This window comes from Podarcis pityusensis, assembly GCF_964106645.2.
Source record: "Podarcis pityusensis genome assembly, chromosome: 1".
Taxonomy (NCBI): Eukaryota; Metazoa; Chordata; class Lepidosauria; order Squamata; family Lacertidae; genus Podarcis; species Podarcis pityusensis.
The window spans coordinates 44,036,185-44,051,147 of NC_138028.1; the positions used below are offsets into that span (position 1 = coordinate 44,036,185).

The 14,963-nt window shown below is 43.1% G+C and overlaps 1 protein-coding gene across 2 annotated transcripts in view; it reads left to right on the plus strand.

Moving 5' to 3' along the window:
• The window catches only part of TYRO3 (TYRO3 protein tyrosine kinase), a 63,468-nt gene that overhangs the window by 36,945 nt on the left and 11,560 nt on the right, over positions 1 to 14,963 (plus strand). For both annotated transcript variants that reach the window (XM_080996549.1, XM_080996548.1), the window contains exons 7-13: positions 2,966 to 3,140; positions 3,612 to 3,754; positions 5,734 to 5,878; positions 10,268 to 10,397; positions 11,553 to 11,650; positions 13,216 to 13,311; positions 14,225 to 14,305. In XM_080996549.1, coding sequence (XP_080852675.1) covers positions 2,966 to 3,140; positions 3,612 to 3,754; positions 5,734 to 5,878; positions 10,268 to 10,397; positions 11,553 to 11,650; positions 13,216 to 13,311; positions 14,225 to 14,305 — 868 coding nt within the window. The remainder of the gene's footprint in view (positions 1 to 2,965; positions 3,141 to 3,611; positions 3,755 to 5,733; positions 5,879 to 10,267; positions 10,398 to 11,552; positions 11,651 to 13,215; positions 13,312 to 14,224; positions 14,306 to 14,963) is intronic.

The window sequence follows — 14,963 nt, forward strand, 5'->3', positions numbered from 1 at the left end:
CAAGTGAACCAATTCACGCTGTTCTCTGGTGTGCTGTTGTCAGAGATGAGTCATAGGCACAGCTGTCAAGCAAGAACTACCAGCCAGAACCAATAAAGATCACTCTTGCCCAGGCAGAGTCCCAGACTAGTTCTCTTTGCCCATAGTCGGCACCTAGTGCGGAAGCAGAAACCAAGGAGTTTTGAAACTTTTTAAGTGAGCCCAGAGGAGTTCAGAAAGAAACTGTTAACCCAGCAAGGCTCCAGAGGAGATTGAGAGGCTTGTATCTTCACTGCAAATTCCTCCTTCTCCTTCTAAGATTAATCTACTGGGATCCTTGTTCACAGCTAAGTCTTCTTGCTTTTTCTGAATTGATCTTTGCACCCAAGGTGACACTTGGGCACCCAGGCACCTTTCATGCCAACTCTGAGATTCCCACTGTGCCTGCTGCAGCTTTTGCTCTTGGAGCCCAGGTGGCAGAGAGGGAGAATCAGTGACCAGGGCACGACACAGATAGATTATTGGAAGCACAAGCAAGACGTTCGTTTGGGACTTGTTCGGTTCTCCCAGGTCCTAATTTGCACTGGGATTCTCTGCAGGGCCCAATGGTGGGATCCTGACACCCTTCTTGCTGAGGAAAGCTTGGGGGCACAGAATCACTCAGATACCTGGAAACCCTTTATGGCCTAGGGGGGTGGTCCAACTCTTTTCTTCTTCTGCATATGGGGCACCTATGCACAGGACATCTCTGGATCCCAGGCTCTTGGCCCAGCTCATCATGACAGCTGTCCCAACAACATTCAGTTCATCCTTAAAAGATGCGAAGGGTTAAAAACAGCATGATCTCCCTGGACTCTCCCCGCTTATTGCGTCAGAGAGTGGGTTCCCTGCACTGCCACCATTGTCAGCATTCTGCCTTGGAAGGGAATTAACAAAAGCCCAAGGCAAGCGGCTGAGGTGATCCAGCTTCCTTCTGCTTCGGCAGGGTTGCGGAAGGAGCTTGTGCATACTACTTGCGTGAAATAAAAGAACCCATTGAGATGGCGATGATGACATGAGTCGTGACTCTCTGCACACAGCGGCTTTGCTCTTATTTCTCGCACCATTTCTGCTGCTGCCGCTCTGCTAGAGAGGCTCTGTCTTGACAGATTAGAATGAATTTCCTCCTGTGCATTGGAATGCCACGCTTGCCCCGCCGAGTACAGCCTATTCTTCCTGGTTTGCACGTCCACCAGTCACTGTACAATGCTAATCTGTCTAGCTTCTGAGTCCTTCCCCCAACCTTCCTATTTCTCTTTTTTCTTTCTTTTCTTTGCAACCGGTGAAGTGGGGGGGGGGGCGGAACAAAGCGAGAGCAGCTCAGATTTCAACCTCCTCAGGCAGCCTTATTTTCCTAAGCTTCCCAGGCTTTTCTGTCCCATGCTGGAAGGGAAAAAGAAACAGGGATTTCACTCTCCAGTCAGGCTTAACATGACAGCCACCCTCAGTTATAGGGCCTTGGGGAATGGCAAAATGTTGAGTACCTCTCAGCTCTGATTTTTATTTACAGGCACCCTTGTCCACTGACCCATATTTCTACCTGCCTCTAACTGACAGAATGTTTGTCATTCTTGTAAGCAATGTTGTTGTTTTTTAAGCCAAAAAGTGGTACCCACACTTTTAACATCTGGGGGGGGGGGGGAAGGTGCCTGTTCTTCATACCCTTGAGTACCTGCAGGAAAAAAGCATTGCTGGTAGCGCTGGAGACAGCAACAGTTCCCTATGTCAGGCCCACACAGGAACACCGCCCCACTGTTTGTTGTTAACAGGTTTTATAGCTTCACAGACCTGCACTGTATGTTTGACCAAAGCTGGCAATGGGACAAAACAAATGTGACTGTACATCAGGAGCATGGTTAATGTAGTGCCCTCCAGATGTTGTTGGACTGGGCTTATGGGAGTTGTTATCTGAACTGGAGGGTGCTGTGCCAGCTACCCTTGCCATTCACCATAGAAAACAATAATTCCATCCTATCACTTTCAAACAATAGTTTTTAAAATGATTAAGATTCTCTCTACAGTTCAGTGTGCAGGTGTGTGTGTTTTTTAAAAAAATTAGGCATACAAAAGTACTAAGTCAAATTAAAAGGATCCAAGATCCAACCCCCCCATTATCCTGTGTGGAAGAACACAGCTACAAATTGCATCTTATTAGATAAACAGCAAAAGATAATAGTGTTAGATGGGAGGAGTATTTCCTTCTGCTAACTGAGCACACAAAGCCAAATCCAGATTCAGAGGGCTATATCAGGGCGAACAACTAAGTTCCTCTAGAAATGCACATAACTGCAAGCCTTGAAGGATTTTGTTGAACGCTTGTTTATTTTTTGTTGAACTGTCACTTCAAAATGTAGCTCATTTATAGTCTTTCTTCTTCTGTATCCTTGGTTTGTAAGACAGTTTTGTTGATAATGAGCAGTTCCCAGAGTCTATCATACCGTTGCTGGACAGATGGAGTTTATTGCTTTCCCATTTGTGCAGTTGATTGAAGTCTTGCTTCAATTAGAAGAGAGAGAAAAAATGTGGGGAGGCGGAAGGAACCAGTTTAATGCCAAGTGCTGGGAGTTGTTTTGTGCCCATGAGGCTCAGAAAGAGTATCTCTGGGCTTTTGGGAGGGCTGCAGTTGGTGATGATGATAACCACCTTCAAAACTCTTGGGTCATAGGGGATGCCCTTTAAATGGGACAAAATGTTCCCACATGCCCCAGCAGGTGTCTCCCAGCCAAGAAGTTATTCTAGAGTTTTTTGGTTTGCTTACAGCCTCTAGCATTTTGAAGAATTAGTCATTGCATATCAACGTTTCGAAGCCAAGATTATGTGAAATGTATTACTTGTTGGATGCAACTCTCCTAAAGATTTATGGCATAAAAAAGAGTCACTTTATGTTAAATCCATGAGACAATTTGGCTTGTGTGTTCATATCTGCTTTATCTCCCTTCTGCAACAGGTGGCTGAGCTACAGGAAGATGACGTTTCCACAGAAGTTGTCCCTGTCCCCTCCTTTTCCCAGGCTTTTCCAGGATTAAAGCACTCTACCAATTATAGTGCTCGGGTCCAGTGCACTAATGAACTGGGCAGCTCCCCTTTTACAGACTGGGTCTATTTTCAGACCATGGGATTAGGTAAGAACATGGTTTCATGGAAGTAGTGAAACATTTCTCCATTAAGCTATGCAGTTCTGGGGCAGAAAAACCATTGAACAACTTGACCGCATCTCCCATTGTAGTAACTAAATACAAGAACCATATAATTCACATGGCTGATTCAAACAACCAGCCATCAGCTTCAATTTTTTGCCATTGTTGTGCCTTAGACTGTAGTTTACTCATGGCAAATCATGTGAGGGTGTTCCTAGTTTATGCAGGTATAAAGGTGATGCTGGAGTTTCCCAGTATTCACAGCTTATTCCAGGAGAGAAAAAGAATCTTAGATGTTCCAGGACCTCAAGAGTCCCATTGGTGAATTTGCAAGGGAACTAGCAAATGAAATAGCTTTTTGCCCTAAGGCTGTTCCATACCTCTCTGTCCCTGAGAGTTCTCTCTCTCTCTCTCTCTAACAACAGGATATATGTTGTGATTTTCTTTCCATTACAGCACCAAACAGTACTCCACAAAACGTACACATTATCCAAAGAGATTCTTGTCTGATTTTGGAATGGGAAACAATGGCTCCAGAAATGCATAGGGAAAATGCCCTTGGATACAGGTTGGAGTGGAGTCAAGATAACATCACTCAGGTAACAGACTGAGCAGCATAAACATTGCCTTGGTGGATCAGAGCATGGTCCAAATTCTGTTCTAACCTAAGCCAGCCAAACATCCCTGGGATCTCAGAAGCAGGTCATGATAATGAGGACCATCCGTTGTTGTTTGTCCTAGTCATTTGATATACTCAAGCTGTGTACACACTATAACTTAAATGCACATTTGAAACACACTCTTTCTATCAAAGAATTCTGGACACTGTAGTTTACCCCTCACAGAATTGCAATTCCCAGCAGCCCTTAACAAACTACAGTACCCAGAATTCTTTGCGGGAAAGAATGTGCTTTGAATAGGCTTTAAAGGCAGCACTTTTTTTCAGCCGGAATGTGCCTGTGAGTACCAGTGTGTTAGGCAGAGCAACTTGGATAGTAGATTCATCAGGAGGAAGCTGATAAAGGCTAATCATACATTCTGGATCAATAAAATTCATCATATTCTGTTTGTCACAGACTATTCCTTGTTCCAGATTTGCCAGGCAATATCTTGAGCTGTATCTCAAATTACAGTGGTACCTTGGGTTAAGTACTTAATTCGTTCCGGAGGTCCGTTCTTAACCTGAAACTGTTCTTAACTTGAAGCACCACTTTAGCTAATGGGGGCCTCCTCTGCCACCGTGCCACCAGAGCACGATTTCTGTTCTTATCCTGAAGCAAAGTTCTTAACCTGAAGCACTATTTCTGGGTTAGCGAAGTCTGTAACCTGAAGCATATGTAACCTGAAGCGTATGTAACCCGAGGTACCACTGTACCATCAATTATAAAAGTAAATTATAAAATTAATTCAGAATGAGAAATTTAGTGCTTAGGGAAGGTTCAAGACCAGGGGTAGTCAACCTGGCATCCTCCAGGTATTGTTGGATTCCAGTTCCCATCATCCCTGACCATTGCCCATGCTAGCTGGGGCTGATGGGAGTTGTAGTCCAGCAACACCCTCTGGCATTCCCTCCCCTTAGATATTTGACTGGCTCCGTTTCTGTTATCTTTTCATGGCCTACTGAAGACCTTCCTCTTTCAACAAGCATTTTAAGCTGAGATCTTTCCCAGACTGCATCTGCGTTGGAATGGTTTTAAATATGTTGTTATTGTCATTATCACTTCTTGTTTGCTGCCCTGGACTCCTTTGGGAAGAAGAGTGGAATATAGAAAAGTAATGAATAATAAATATCATTACAGCACCATATTAGCTGCCTGTGTTCTAGACTGACAGCTTGGAAATGAATCCTAAAAAGCCACGCGCAAGTCTTAGGAATGGGTTTGTGTCAAACTGGAAGGTGGTAACATATGTTATCCGCAGTCTGTTCTGGGTTTGATTTTGTGCAACATACTCATTAAGGAGTGGAGAATTTCATCCCCACCCCCCACCCCTCTCCTAATGCGGCTGTCACAGAGTTTGTAGGCACTACAATATGACAAAGAAAAAAAGAGAGAGCGATTACAATCCCACATCTCTTCAAGTATTTATTGTACCTCTGCAGCTAAGCTTGCACTGATTATTAGGAATTTTAATAAAAGTAAAATAAAAAAAGCAATGCAGGCACAATATATTAGTATACAGTGGTACCTTGGGTTACATACGCTTCAGGTTACATACGCTTCAGGTTACAGACTCTGCTAACCCAGAAATAGTGCTTCAGGTTAAGAACTTTGCTTCAGGATGAGAACAGAAATTGTGCTCCGGCGGCGTGGCAGCAGCAGGAGGCCCCATTAGCTAAAGTGGTGCTTCAGGTTAAGAACAGTTTCAGGTTAAGTACGGACCTCTGGAACGAATTAAGTACTTAACCAGAGGTACCACTGTAATCGGTTTTGGGAAATCTCAGGGTTCAGAAAATTGTGGAGTTGCCTAAAAGTATACCTGCATTCAGGGAGCCTTACAGCTTCCTTGTGTGGTATTATAAGCAAGTGCCAAATGAGTGCTGATCACCAATGGGTTTTTGTTTGCTTGCTTGCTTCAGGGGGAAATGATCGTGCAGGAGACGAGAGCCAACCTCACTATGTGGAATCCCTTAAGAGATCTTACCATCAGGGTGTGTGTACTCAACTCAGCAGGCTGCGGGCCTTGGAGTGAACCCTTGCTGCTTACAGCTGAAGATTTAATAGGTGAGTTGCATGTGCTGTAAGCTTCTTCTTTTATAACTGCATCTTCTCCTCAATGAAAATATTACATCACTGTTAGTACTGTGCTTGCAATGAGCTGCTGGTTGCCACCGTGTTTTTCTATCTCTGCTCTTCCCAGCACTTACAACTGCATGTGTTGCATTTTTAAACGGAATGAGACCGAAGCGGAACAACGTGGAGCAATCTAGCAAAAGCAAAGCGAAACAAACTCAGCTGCAACTGAGTTGAAAAAATCTGTGCATATGCGTTGAAAAATCTAGTTCTCATAATCCTTACAGGTTCCTCTACACCTGGGTTTTGTGTTAATTTCTATACGCTGAAGGTTCTGTTTGCGGATTGTGGGGGATTTGACTGTGAACAATAAAGTGTGTATATATGGATGGATGTACATTCCCAGTGCTTTTTTTTTTTTCTTAAAAAATGTTTAGGGGTACTCTCATTTTGACTCAAGAAAATCACCATTTTATAGTTCAAATCTGGAAAAATAAATACAGTAAAAGGACAAAAGGACAAAGATTAAAAAATGTTTAGGGGTATGCGTACCCCTGCGTACCCCCCAGAAAAAAAGCACTGTACATGCCTATACAGAAGTGCTTTGTGTGTAATAATTCCATAAGGTGTGAAGCAGGCCAAAGCTCTTTGAAAACATAGGAAATGGGTCTTACACCAGTCCATTTAGCTCAGTGTTGTTGACACTGATTGTCAATGGCTCTTAAAAGGTTTCTGAAAGGATTATCTCCTAGCCCTGCCTGGAGATTCTGGGAGTGAACCTGGAGTCTTGTGCAAGCAAAGTGTGTTCCCTACCACCGGGCACTCCAAATCTGCAACTCTTAATCCTGTGCATGACGGTTTCCGATTCCCTACTTATCTGTGCACTGTGCATGGATGGCACATTCAGCAGTGAGGAAGGAGCTTGGGAAATCTTGTACCACATTGCACTTTCCCCCCTTTCAGGGTTCACTGTGCTGCTTCCTCCCCCATCCCTACCCAAAATTGTTGTTCCTTTTTTCCTCACAGACCTTTAAATACATAGACACCCCTCAGGTTTTTTTTTTAGTCTTAAAACCACCCTTTCTTCCTTTGCTAATTATGGTTCTTCTTCATAGCAGAGAGCGAAACAATACAAATAAACATCTTCCACAGGTTCGAAAATGTGACTGATGTCAAAACAGGGCTGAGAGATTGTAGATGAAGGCAACAATCTTATACAAAGTTAGGCGCTCTCAAGTCCAATTATTTCAGTGGACTTAAAACACATTCTCTCTCCCTCTCCCTCAGCCTGAGGCTTCTTTGTGTCCCAGTCACAGCCACACCTAACACAGTATGTTGCTGAGCTTATAAACGCTTGAAAATAAAGCTTCATTACGGAAATGCTGACACACCAAAACTATAGATCTGTAAAAATAATGAAACTTTGTTCTACGCTTGAGCCTGGTGGAAAATAAAAATTGCTTACTTTCTAGAATTAACTAGCTGGTACTGAATAGGCATTTCCAGTTCCCACTGCGTGTGAAATATCTGGGGCAGCTTGTTAGCATACGGGTGGGGAAGCTTATAAAAAGATTTAATGGTGCTGTTTGAGGAAACCAAATGCATTCTTATTTGAAGCACCCTCAGCCTGCACCCTCAGCCTTGCGCCCTGTTCCTTCAGGGCTGTGGGAAGGGTCTAGTAGGCTCTTTCTGTTGCTCTCATCAGTGTCAGCAACAGAAAACAACTGGGTGTATGTGTGGCACAGGAGGGGCAAGGTATATTTTTAGGTGGGTGAGTTGTGTCCCACATGTTAAGATCTCTGAAAGAAAAATAACAGTATATTTTAAATGGCGGAGTCTAGCAATGGGGAGGCAAATGGGGGCAGCTCCCTGTTCGTGGGGCACTTGTCTCCCCTGCCCCCTTCTAGTGCCACCTGTGGCTATCACTACTACTGGCACTGTACTGTTGTGTCATTTACTTCATGCCAATCATGTTCTTAATGCATCAGAAGGTCCTTTTTCTGAATGGCAATGTGCCCAGTCTGTTTGAAGGCACTGCATTTGGCTGCCTTTGTCCCGTCCCAGTTGAAGGAGCGTGCTGTGATTTCCACAGGAACACTGGAGACATTTTAACTTTGGAAGAAGAATAATAAATAGGGAGCTTTCATGCCTGCCCCCTAGCAATAGCCACCAAGAACATGGGGTAGAGATGTGGGTTCTCACAATGCAACAGCCCCAATCCACATGGGAATACTCCCAAAGGTGATGACACGCGCCTGGCCCTCAGGTACTTCTGCAAGTGATGCTAAGTGCAAGTTTTTGTATCTAATTCGGACTTTAAACCAACACACAAAACTTGTGGGTTTAAAGTGGCATGTAACGTGTGAAGTAAACATTTTTAATGTAGGATGATGCAGTCTGGAAATGGAGAGCTTTTTTGGGTTAAGTTCAATATTGAGCTAGTGGACATTTTCCTGTTGTTCTTTTTAGCAAGCATGATTCCAGGGTAAGGGCTAGAGACTTCCTGCCTCCATATAGAGCAGACCAGAGAATGAAGACCATTTGTTCCTGGTGCCAGCACCACAGGTGCATTCCTGATGGCAAACCTCCCACTTTTGCCAAAACGAAACAAAAAAATCAGAAATACTGATTTCTCCTCCTGGTGTTGTGGGTGTGTACCTTTCACACTAAGCACAGTAATGATGTTGCTTGTCTGCTTCTTCATTGCTGAGATAGAATTCCACCTTACTCCAGCATTTCCTGGTGAAAAATGCTGCCCGTCTGTACTAGTCCCACAATTTAAATTTTTAAAATAAAAACCACTGTATTTTAAGTGCAATTTTATTATGCGTTCTTTGTTTGTGTGTGCAAGTGTGGTCAATCTCTCTCAATTGCCATCTGTTGGTTGCACAGTCTTAAATGTTCTTGGGATCAATTGCAGCATATTTTGCAAGGTTTGGGGGGGGGAGAAGGGGGCTGACCAAAGACCACCCAGCAGTAATATACCACCCACTCCTAGCTTTTCTAGAGTGATTCTGGAGGTGAAAGTTGCTGGAATTTAAAGGGCACAAAATCAGATGTGTAAGTGGAAAGGGAATAGATTGCAGCAAATCAAGGGAGAATAGAGTACAGCCCAAATGTTCTGGTATCAACATGAAGGTGTACAAAATAGAAAGGTGACTAGAAGCATCTCTTATGAGAAAAGCATTGGGTGGAGAAAAGTGAGGCTGAATATAGCTAGGAACAGTATTAAGGATATGGACATCTGAGTGGAATGGTGTCAGGTATCCATGCATCTGAGGAGGCTAAATGGATTTTCCTGTCTACAGATACAGTTTTAGTAAGATTGTATATTAGCCAATAAAAATGGACTGGCAAAGAACAAGCATTGCTCAGTTTTTCCTCATCATCACATGTCTAGGGCTTTTATAGCTTTAGTCTAAATTGGGATGCTTACAAATTGGCGGATTTCATAATCTAATTTCCCCCACTTTCTTTATGCTGATATTCAGAAGGCCTCTGGGGATGTTATCTTGCACAGCCTTAGGGTAAGAGAATGGGAGGGGGGACGAATAAGTTATATTACAGCACTCCAAAATATCTGCATAATACTGTGTGCCACAACCGAAAAACACTCCATACACAAAAGATGAGGGGGGAAGTTTCCCTCTCTTTTGCTGATACAACACATTTTAACAGGAAATTTCCTATGCCCTGGGCAGCTCGTATGCAGATTATTCCTGCTACAAGTTCCTTGTTCTGCTAAGATTTCCTTGTTCTCTTCAATAGCTAAAGGCCAATCCTAAAAGGCTGCTGCAATTGCATCTGGGATTGAAAGCAAGTTCAGTAGCGACTACTTGAGTGCTGCTTTCACAGACCACAGTAGACGCGTCCAAAAAAATTGTGCAATCCCTGCACCCTCCATCCCTACACTCATGTAAATTCTGTCATTCTTGCTTTTATATTTTGCTGGAATTTTGTAGCAACCTTATCCTGGCCCAGCAAGGATAAGGTAAACTCTTCATCAGATTCTGTTGAGGCTTTGGGCAATGAGTTTCAGCTCTTAGTTATTTTTATTTATTTACTAAGTGTATATCCTGCCCTTCCTCACAAAGGAGCCCATTGATCTTCAGAATATGCTCACCAAACCTGGAATTTGTAGTTAGGTTTTGAAGATGGTTGGTGGCTGCCACTCAAATGCTGGGATGTCCTGTCACAACAAGGTACACTCTATTGCTGTAACATCTTTTTCAGGTTCTTTGGGACATGGCAGATGTGTCTGCTTCTGATGTTTGAGTACTTACACTGTGGAACATGCCCATTTTAAGATGGATTACTTTGAGTTGCAATTTTCTAAATGTGATTTCCTACTGTCTCACTGAGGATTTCTTTTGTACACAGGAGGACAGAGACAACCTCCCTATGGCACATCCTGGGTCCCTGTAGTATTAGGCATTCTTACTGCACTCGTCACAGCAGTTGCCTTGGCACTGATCCTGCTGCGGAAAAGAAGAAAAGAAACTCGCTTTGGGCAAGTTCTTGTCATCATCAACTCTTAATCTGGATGCATTAATGCAACCACATTGCATCACAGGGTTGCCCATAACTATGTAGCAACTCAGTTCGGATTGAGGGAAACCTCTCCTATTTACAAAGTGGAGCTGGCTTTTAGAGCAGGAAAACTGAACAGGGCAAGAAGGAAGTGCCATGGCCTGTGGCAGTGGCTAGCACAAGGATAGGGAGCCTGCAGTCCTCCCCATGTTGTTGGTCTCCAAATCCCATTAGTCCCAGCCAGCATGGCCAGTTGTCAAGGATGATGGGCATTGCAGTCTAGCAACATCTGGAGGGACATGGCTACCCATCATTGGCCTGATAATGCATCGCAGCTGGCCAATATAGCTTGCTCTGCTCTGATCATGCTACAGTTTGCTGTTAGAGACAGTAGAGGGAGGAGGAATAAGGGGAAGAGAGGGAGCTGTATTGGCAACCTGGACAAGAACGAGCAGCATTGTGGGTGCTTCAGTAGGCCCAGTGTTTCTTGCTGTAGCTCAGTGGTAGAACACCACGCAAAGGAATACAGAGAGATAAAGAAACACAGCTCACAGAACTCTGTATGCAATTATAATTCAGTGGTAGAGCATCTGTTTTGCATGCAAGCTCAATCTCCAGCATCTCCAGACCTGGCTGGGAAGGCTCCAGTCCAGGCTACCTCAACCTCGGCCCTCCAGATGTTTTGAGACTACAATTCCCATCATCCCTGACCACTGGTCCTGCTAGCTAGGGATCATGGGAGTTGTAGGCCAAAAACATCTGGAGGGCCGAGGTTGAGGAAGCCTTCTCCAGTCTGAAACCATGAAGAGGTGCTGTCAGTTAGTCATTGTAGACAATACTGAGTACAGTGTACCAATGGCCTGGTATTCAGTATAAAGCAGCTTCCTTTATTGCTGGGGTGGATACTGTGCCCGTGCTCCTCTTCATTCCTGAAGCCTTTGGAAAACCTGAGGCTGGAAGGGCCTGCCCAAGGAGCTCAGACCTTTTGCACAGCATCACTAAGATGAAATGGTTGGAAATTCAGAGAGTTTCTAAGCTGTTGTATATGTATGTGGAACAACAATGCACCTTTGTAGCACTCCAGTGATAGTTCGGTAATGAGATTTTTCATTTTGCTTCTTTTTGCTTCTTTTAGTCATGCCTTTGGCAGTGTGGTGGGAGGGGATCCAGTCGTCCATTTCAGAGCGGTGAGATCTTTCAACAGAGAAGGCCCAGAGCTTATTGAGGCAACATGTAGGTAAAATGTTCTGAGTGATTCTTTACTACAGATCCCATTGATCCGATGAGTTTCCAAGGCTCTCAGGGCAAACTGCTATTTTCTCCCCTGCTACTCCATGCAAAATTTTCTCATTATTTCTGTCAGACACTAAACGTTCCTCATGCAGGCACTAAGAAAGGAACACAGTGATCTCACTGACAGACTTTGACAAAAGACTCATCTTGCCTCAGATGCAACTTTGAAATCCACCAAGATACTATAGTCAAAATCCCCTATCTAACTCTGCAATTTGTATATTGACTTCTTCAGCAGGCAAATCATACATTGCTGGATTGAGATGGAGGCAAGGGAATATTTTCCTTCTCTAGCCTAATCCGAACTATGGTTTAGAAACAAAATGACAATCCTGTGCACATTAACTAGGGAGTAAGCCCTATTGACCAAAATGGGCCTTACTTCCAAGTAAGTGTGACTAGGATTGAGTTTCATGTTTCATTGATTTCAGTGCGGCTAACCTCCAAATAAACACGCATATAATTGTGGCCCTAGATTTCACAAATTGTTTAAGTTATCAAGATGTACTGTACTGCAATAATAAGAAGCCTCATTTCTCATAAGTTTCCCAACATCCAAGATAAATGGGGGCAACTCTGCTTTAATTACCATGGTCTGTTGCATATAGGACTGGCTTCAAGGACCATCAACTTTTTAGTTTTGGTAGCCATGTTGTGAAATACCTTATATGAGTAAGCTTCCGAGGTCTTCTTTTGCCACTTTTTGGAGACTGATTAACATTTCTTATTCATACAGACATTTAATTAATGTTACTTGAGTTTATCTTGGTTTGGTTGCTGCTGATATAGCATTTAAAGTGTATTAACTGGTTTTATTTTTTGTTAGCAACTTAGACATCCCTTAGACATGACCTAGATATGGAATTTAAACCGGAAGTGTACAAAATAGCCTTTATAATATACCTCAAGTGGAAGTTCAGATAGTCCACAACTTCAAAGATCTAATGGTTTCCAAACAGCTGTGATTTATCATCCGCAGTTTGCTTCTCAAATGGCCGTCTGTCAAACGGACTGGTGCAAGTCTGATTTGTTTTTGCTGCTTAAACTTTTTCTTATTTCCTGTTAGCTGTTTAAGAGAAATTCTCTGAAACTTTAGCACTGGGTGGTGGTGCAAAGCAAGGAAATAAATCTGGAAGTTTGAAGCATCTCGTATTTCATAAGATTAGAAAAGGGAATTGCTGTCACAGCAATCGTGGACATACAAGTAGCCCAGAGGCGGGAAACCAGATGTTAACTGGACTTCAGCTTTCATTATTACTGACCTGTAGTCATGTTGGCTGAGGCTGGTGGGAATTTGAGTCCAACAACATATGGAGGACCATAGGTTCCCCATCCCTATACCAGAGAGGAACATCCTCTCTGAGTAGAAAGGATGAGCATCTTTCAAAGTCAGTGTCTTATTCAACACCATCTGGAAACCTCGTGATTCTAGGGAATAGCGACAGTTAGGTTTACTGAGATTCTGTGCTTTCATGCCCCTTTTTCTATCTCTCTTGTTTCTCCAGTGGACAGTATAGGTATCAGTGATGACTTGAAGACCAAACTGAAAGATGTCCTGATCCAGGAGCAACAGTTTACTCTAGGAAGAATGCTAGGCAAAGGTGAGTGTGAACCAGAGCCTGGACCAGGGATGGGGAACTCGTGGCCATCCATATATTGTTGTACTCCCAACTTTCATCAGTCCCAGCAGGCTTGACCAATGGGCCTTGGATGATGGAAGGTGTAGTCCAACAACCTCTGGAGGACCACATTTTCTGCACCCTTGCATTGTTGGGATTAATCCCAATGTGGCTAGAAGCTGTCTTTTATCTGGGTCTTAACAATAATTCTGTATATCCTTTAGTCTGCCCAATAAAAGCAGTGTAGAGCTATGGTTGGCAGTTTGAGGTACCCTGGGAACTTGAGAAGTCAAATAAGGGAAGAGATTCCGCAAAGGAAAAGGTAGAGAGTAATTTGTAAAATATATGAAAAAGAAGGAGAGGAACGGGAGGTAAACAGAGAGCAGAAAGGTTGTTAGGGGAAAAGGGGAAAGCAATAAGAGCCAGGGCTAAAGTTGAAGAAAGGTTTAAAGGAGATGACTGCTCTAGCTTACTGCTTGTCCACCATGTCCTTGTCCACCATTCGGTATTTCATTGCCTGGTAAAGAACCAGAGACACAATGCAGCCAAAACTGAGCTCTTCTAACTTCCATTGATTTTGGCTGACTTTGGTTGAATTATGCCCTAAGTTCCCGCTGGCTCTTAATTGTCTATATTTCCAGGAGAGAGAGAGAGAGAGAGAGAGAGAAAGAAAGAAAGAAAGAAAGAAAGAAAGAAAGAAAGAAAGAAAGAAAGAAAGAGTAGATTTGAATTTCAGTGTGATATTGCCCTCTTACCTCTTTGAAAATCATTCCAGCAGGTGTTTCATTGGAAGAGACCCTCTACCTAACCACTCCATCCTTAATGGCCCCTTGGATTAAAAATCAGTTGCACTATGCTTAATGTTACCTTGTTCTCTTCTTGTGATCCTTATTAGGGGAATTTGGGTCTGTAAGAGAGGGTCAGTTGAAGCTGCCTGATGGCTCTCTCCAGAAGGTTGCGGTGAAAATGCTCAAAGGTGAGTAATATGTAGGGTCCCTGAAATGTTCCCAGTGCCTCATTGTCACTACACATCTTACTATGCCTGTGATCCTTGGAAGGGTCCATAGTTTAGTGGTAGAGCGTGTGTTTTGCATACAAAAGGTGCCGGATTCAATTTTTATCTTATTTTAATATTTATCAAATTCATATACCTCCCTTCATCCAAGGATCACAGAGTAGATTACAATATTAAACCGCAGAAATACATACCAAAATAACAAACAAAACAATAACAATAACCCAATCCACAGCATCTCCAGGTAAAATGCTGCCTGCCCCCAAGAATCCTAGAAACTGTGGTTCATTTAGGGTCTCCTAACAATTCTCCATTCCCTTAACGAACTACATTTCCTAGGATTCTTTGCAGGTACCGTATAAGTCATGACTCTTAAAGTGGAATACGAATGTTTTCAATGTATCTTGTGGATGTGGCTACAGGTTTTTTTAAAAATGGTATTCTATATAAATATTTTAGACAGTCTTGTAAACCCAGTTAGAGCTCTTTTGTCCTACTACATTATATGAATCTTGTTAAATATATAAAATGTGTCTGTATGCTTCTCAGTGGAAACGTTTAATGAAGGGTATCCGATGCTTCTAGGAGCTCTAACTTTTCTGCTTGTTTCCTTGGAAGT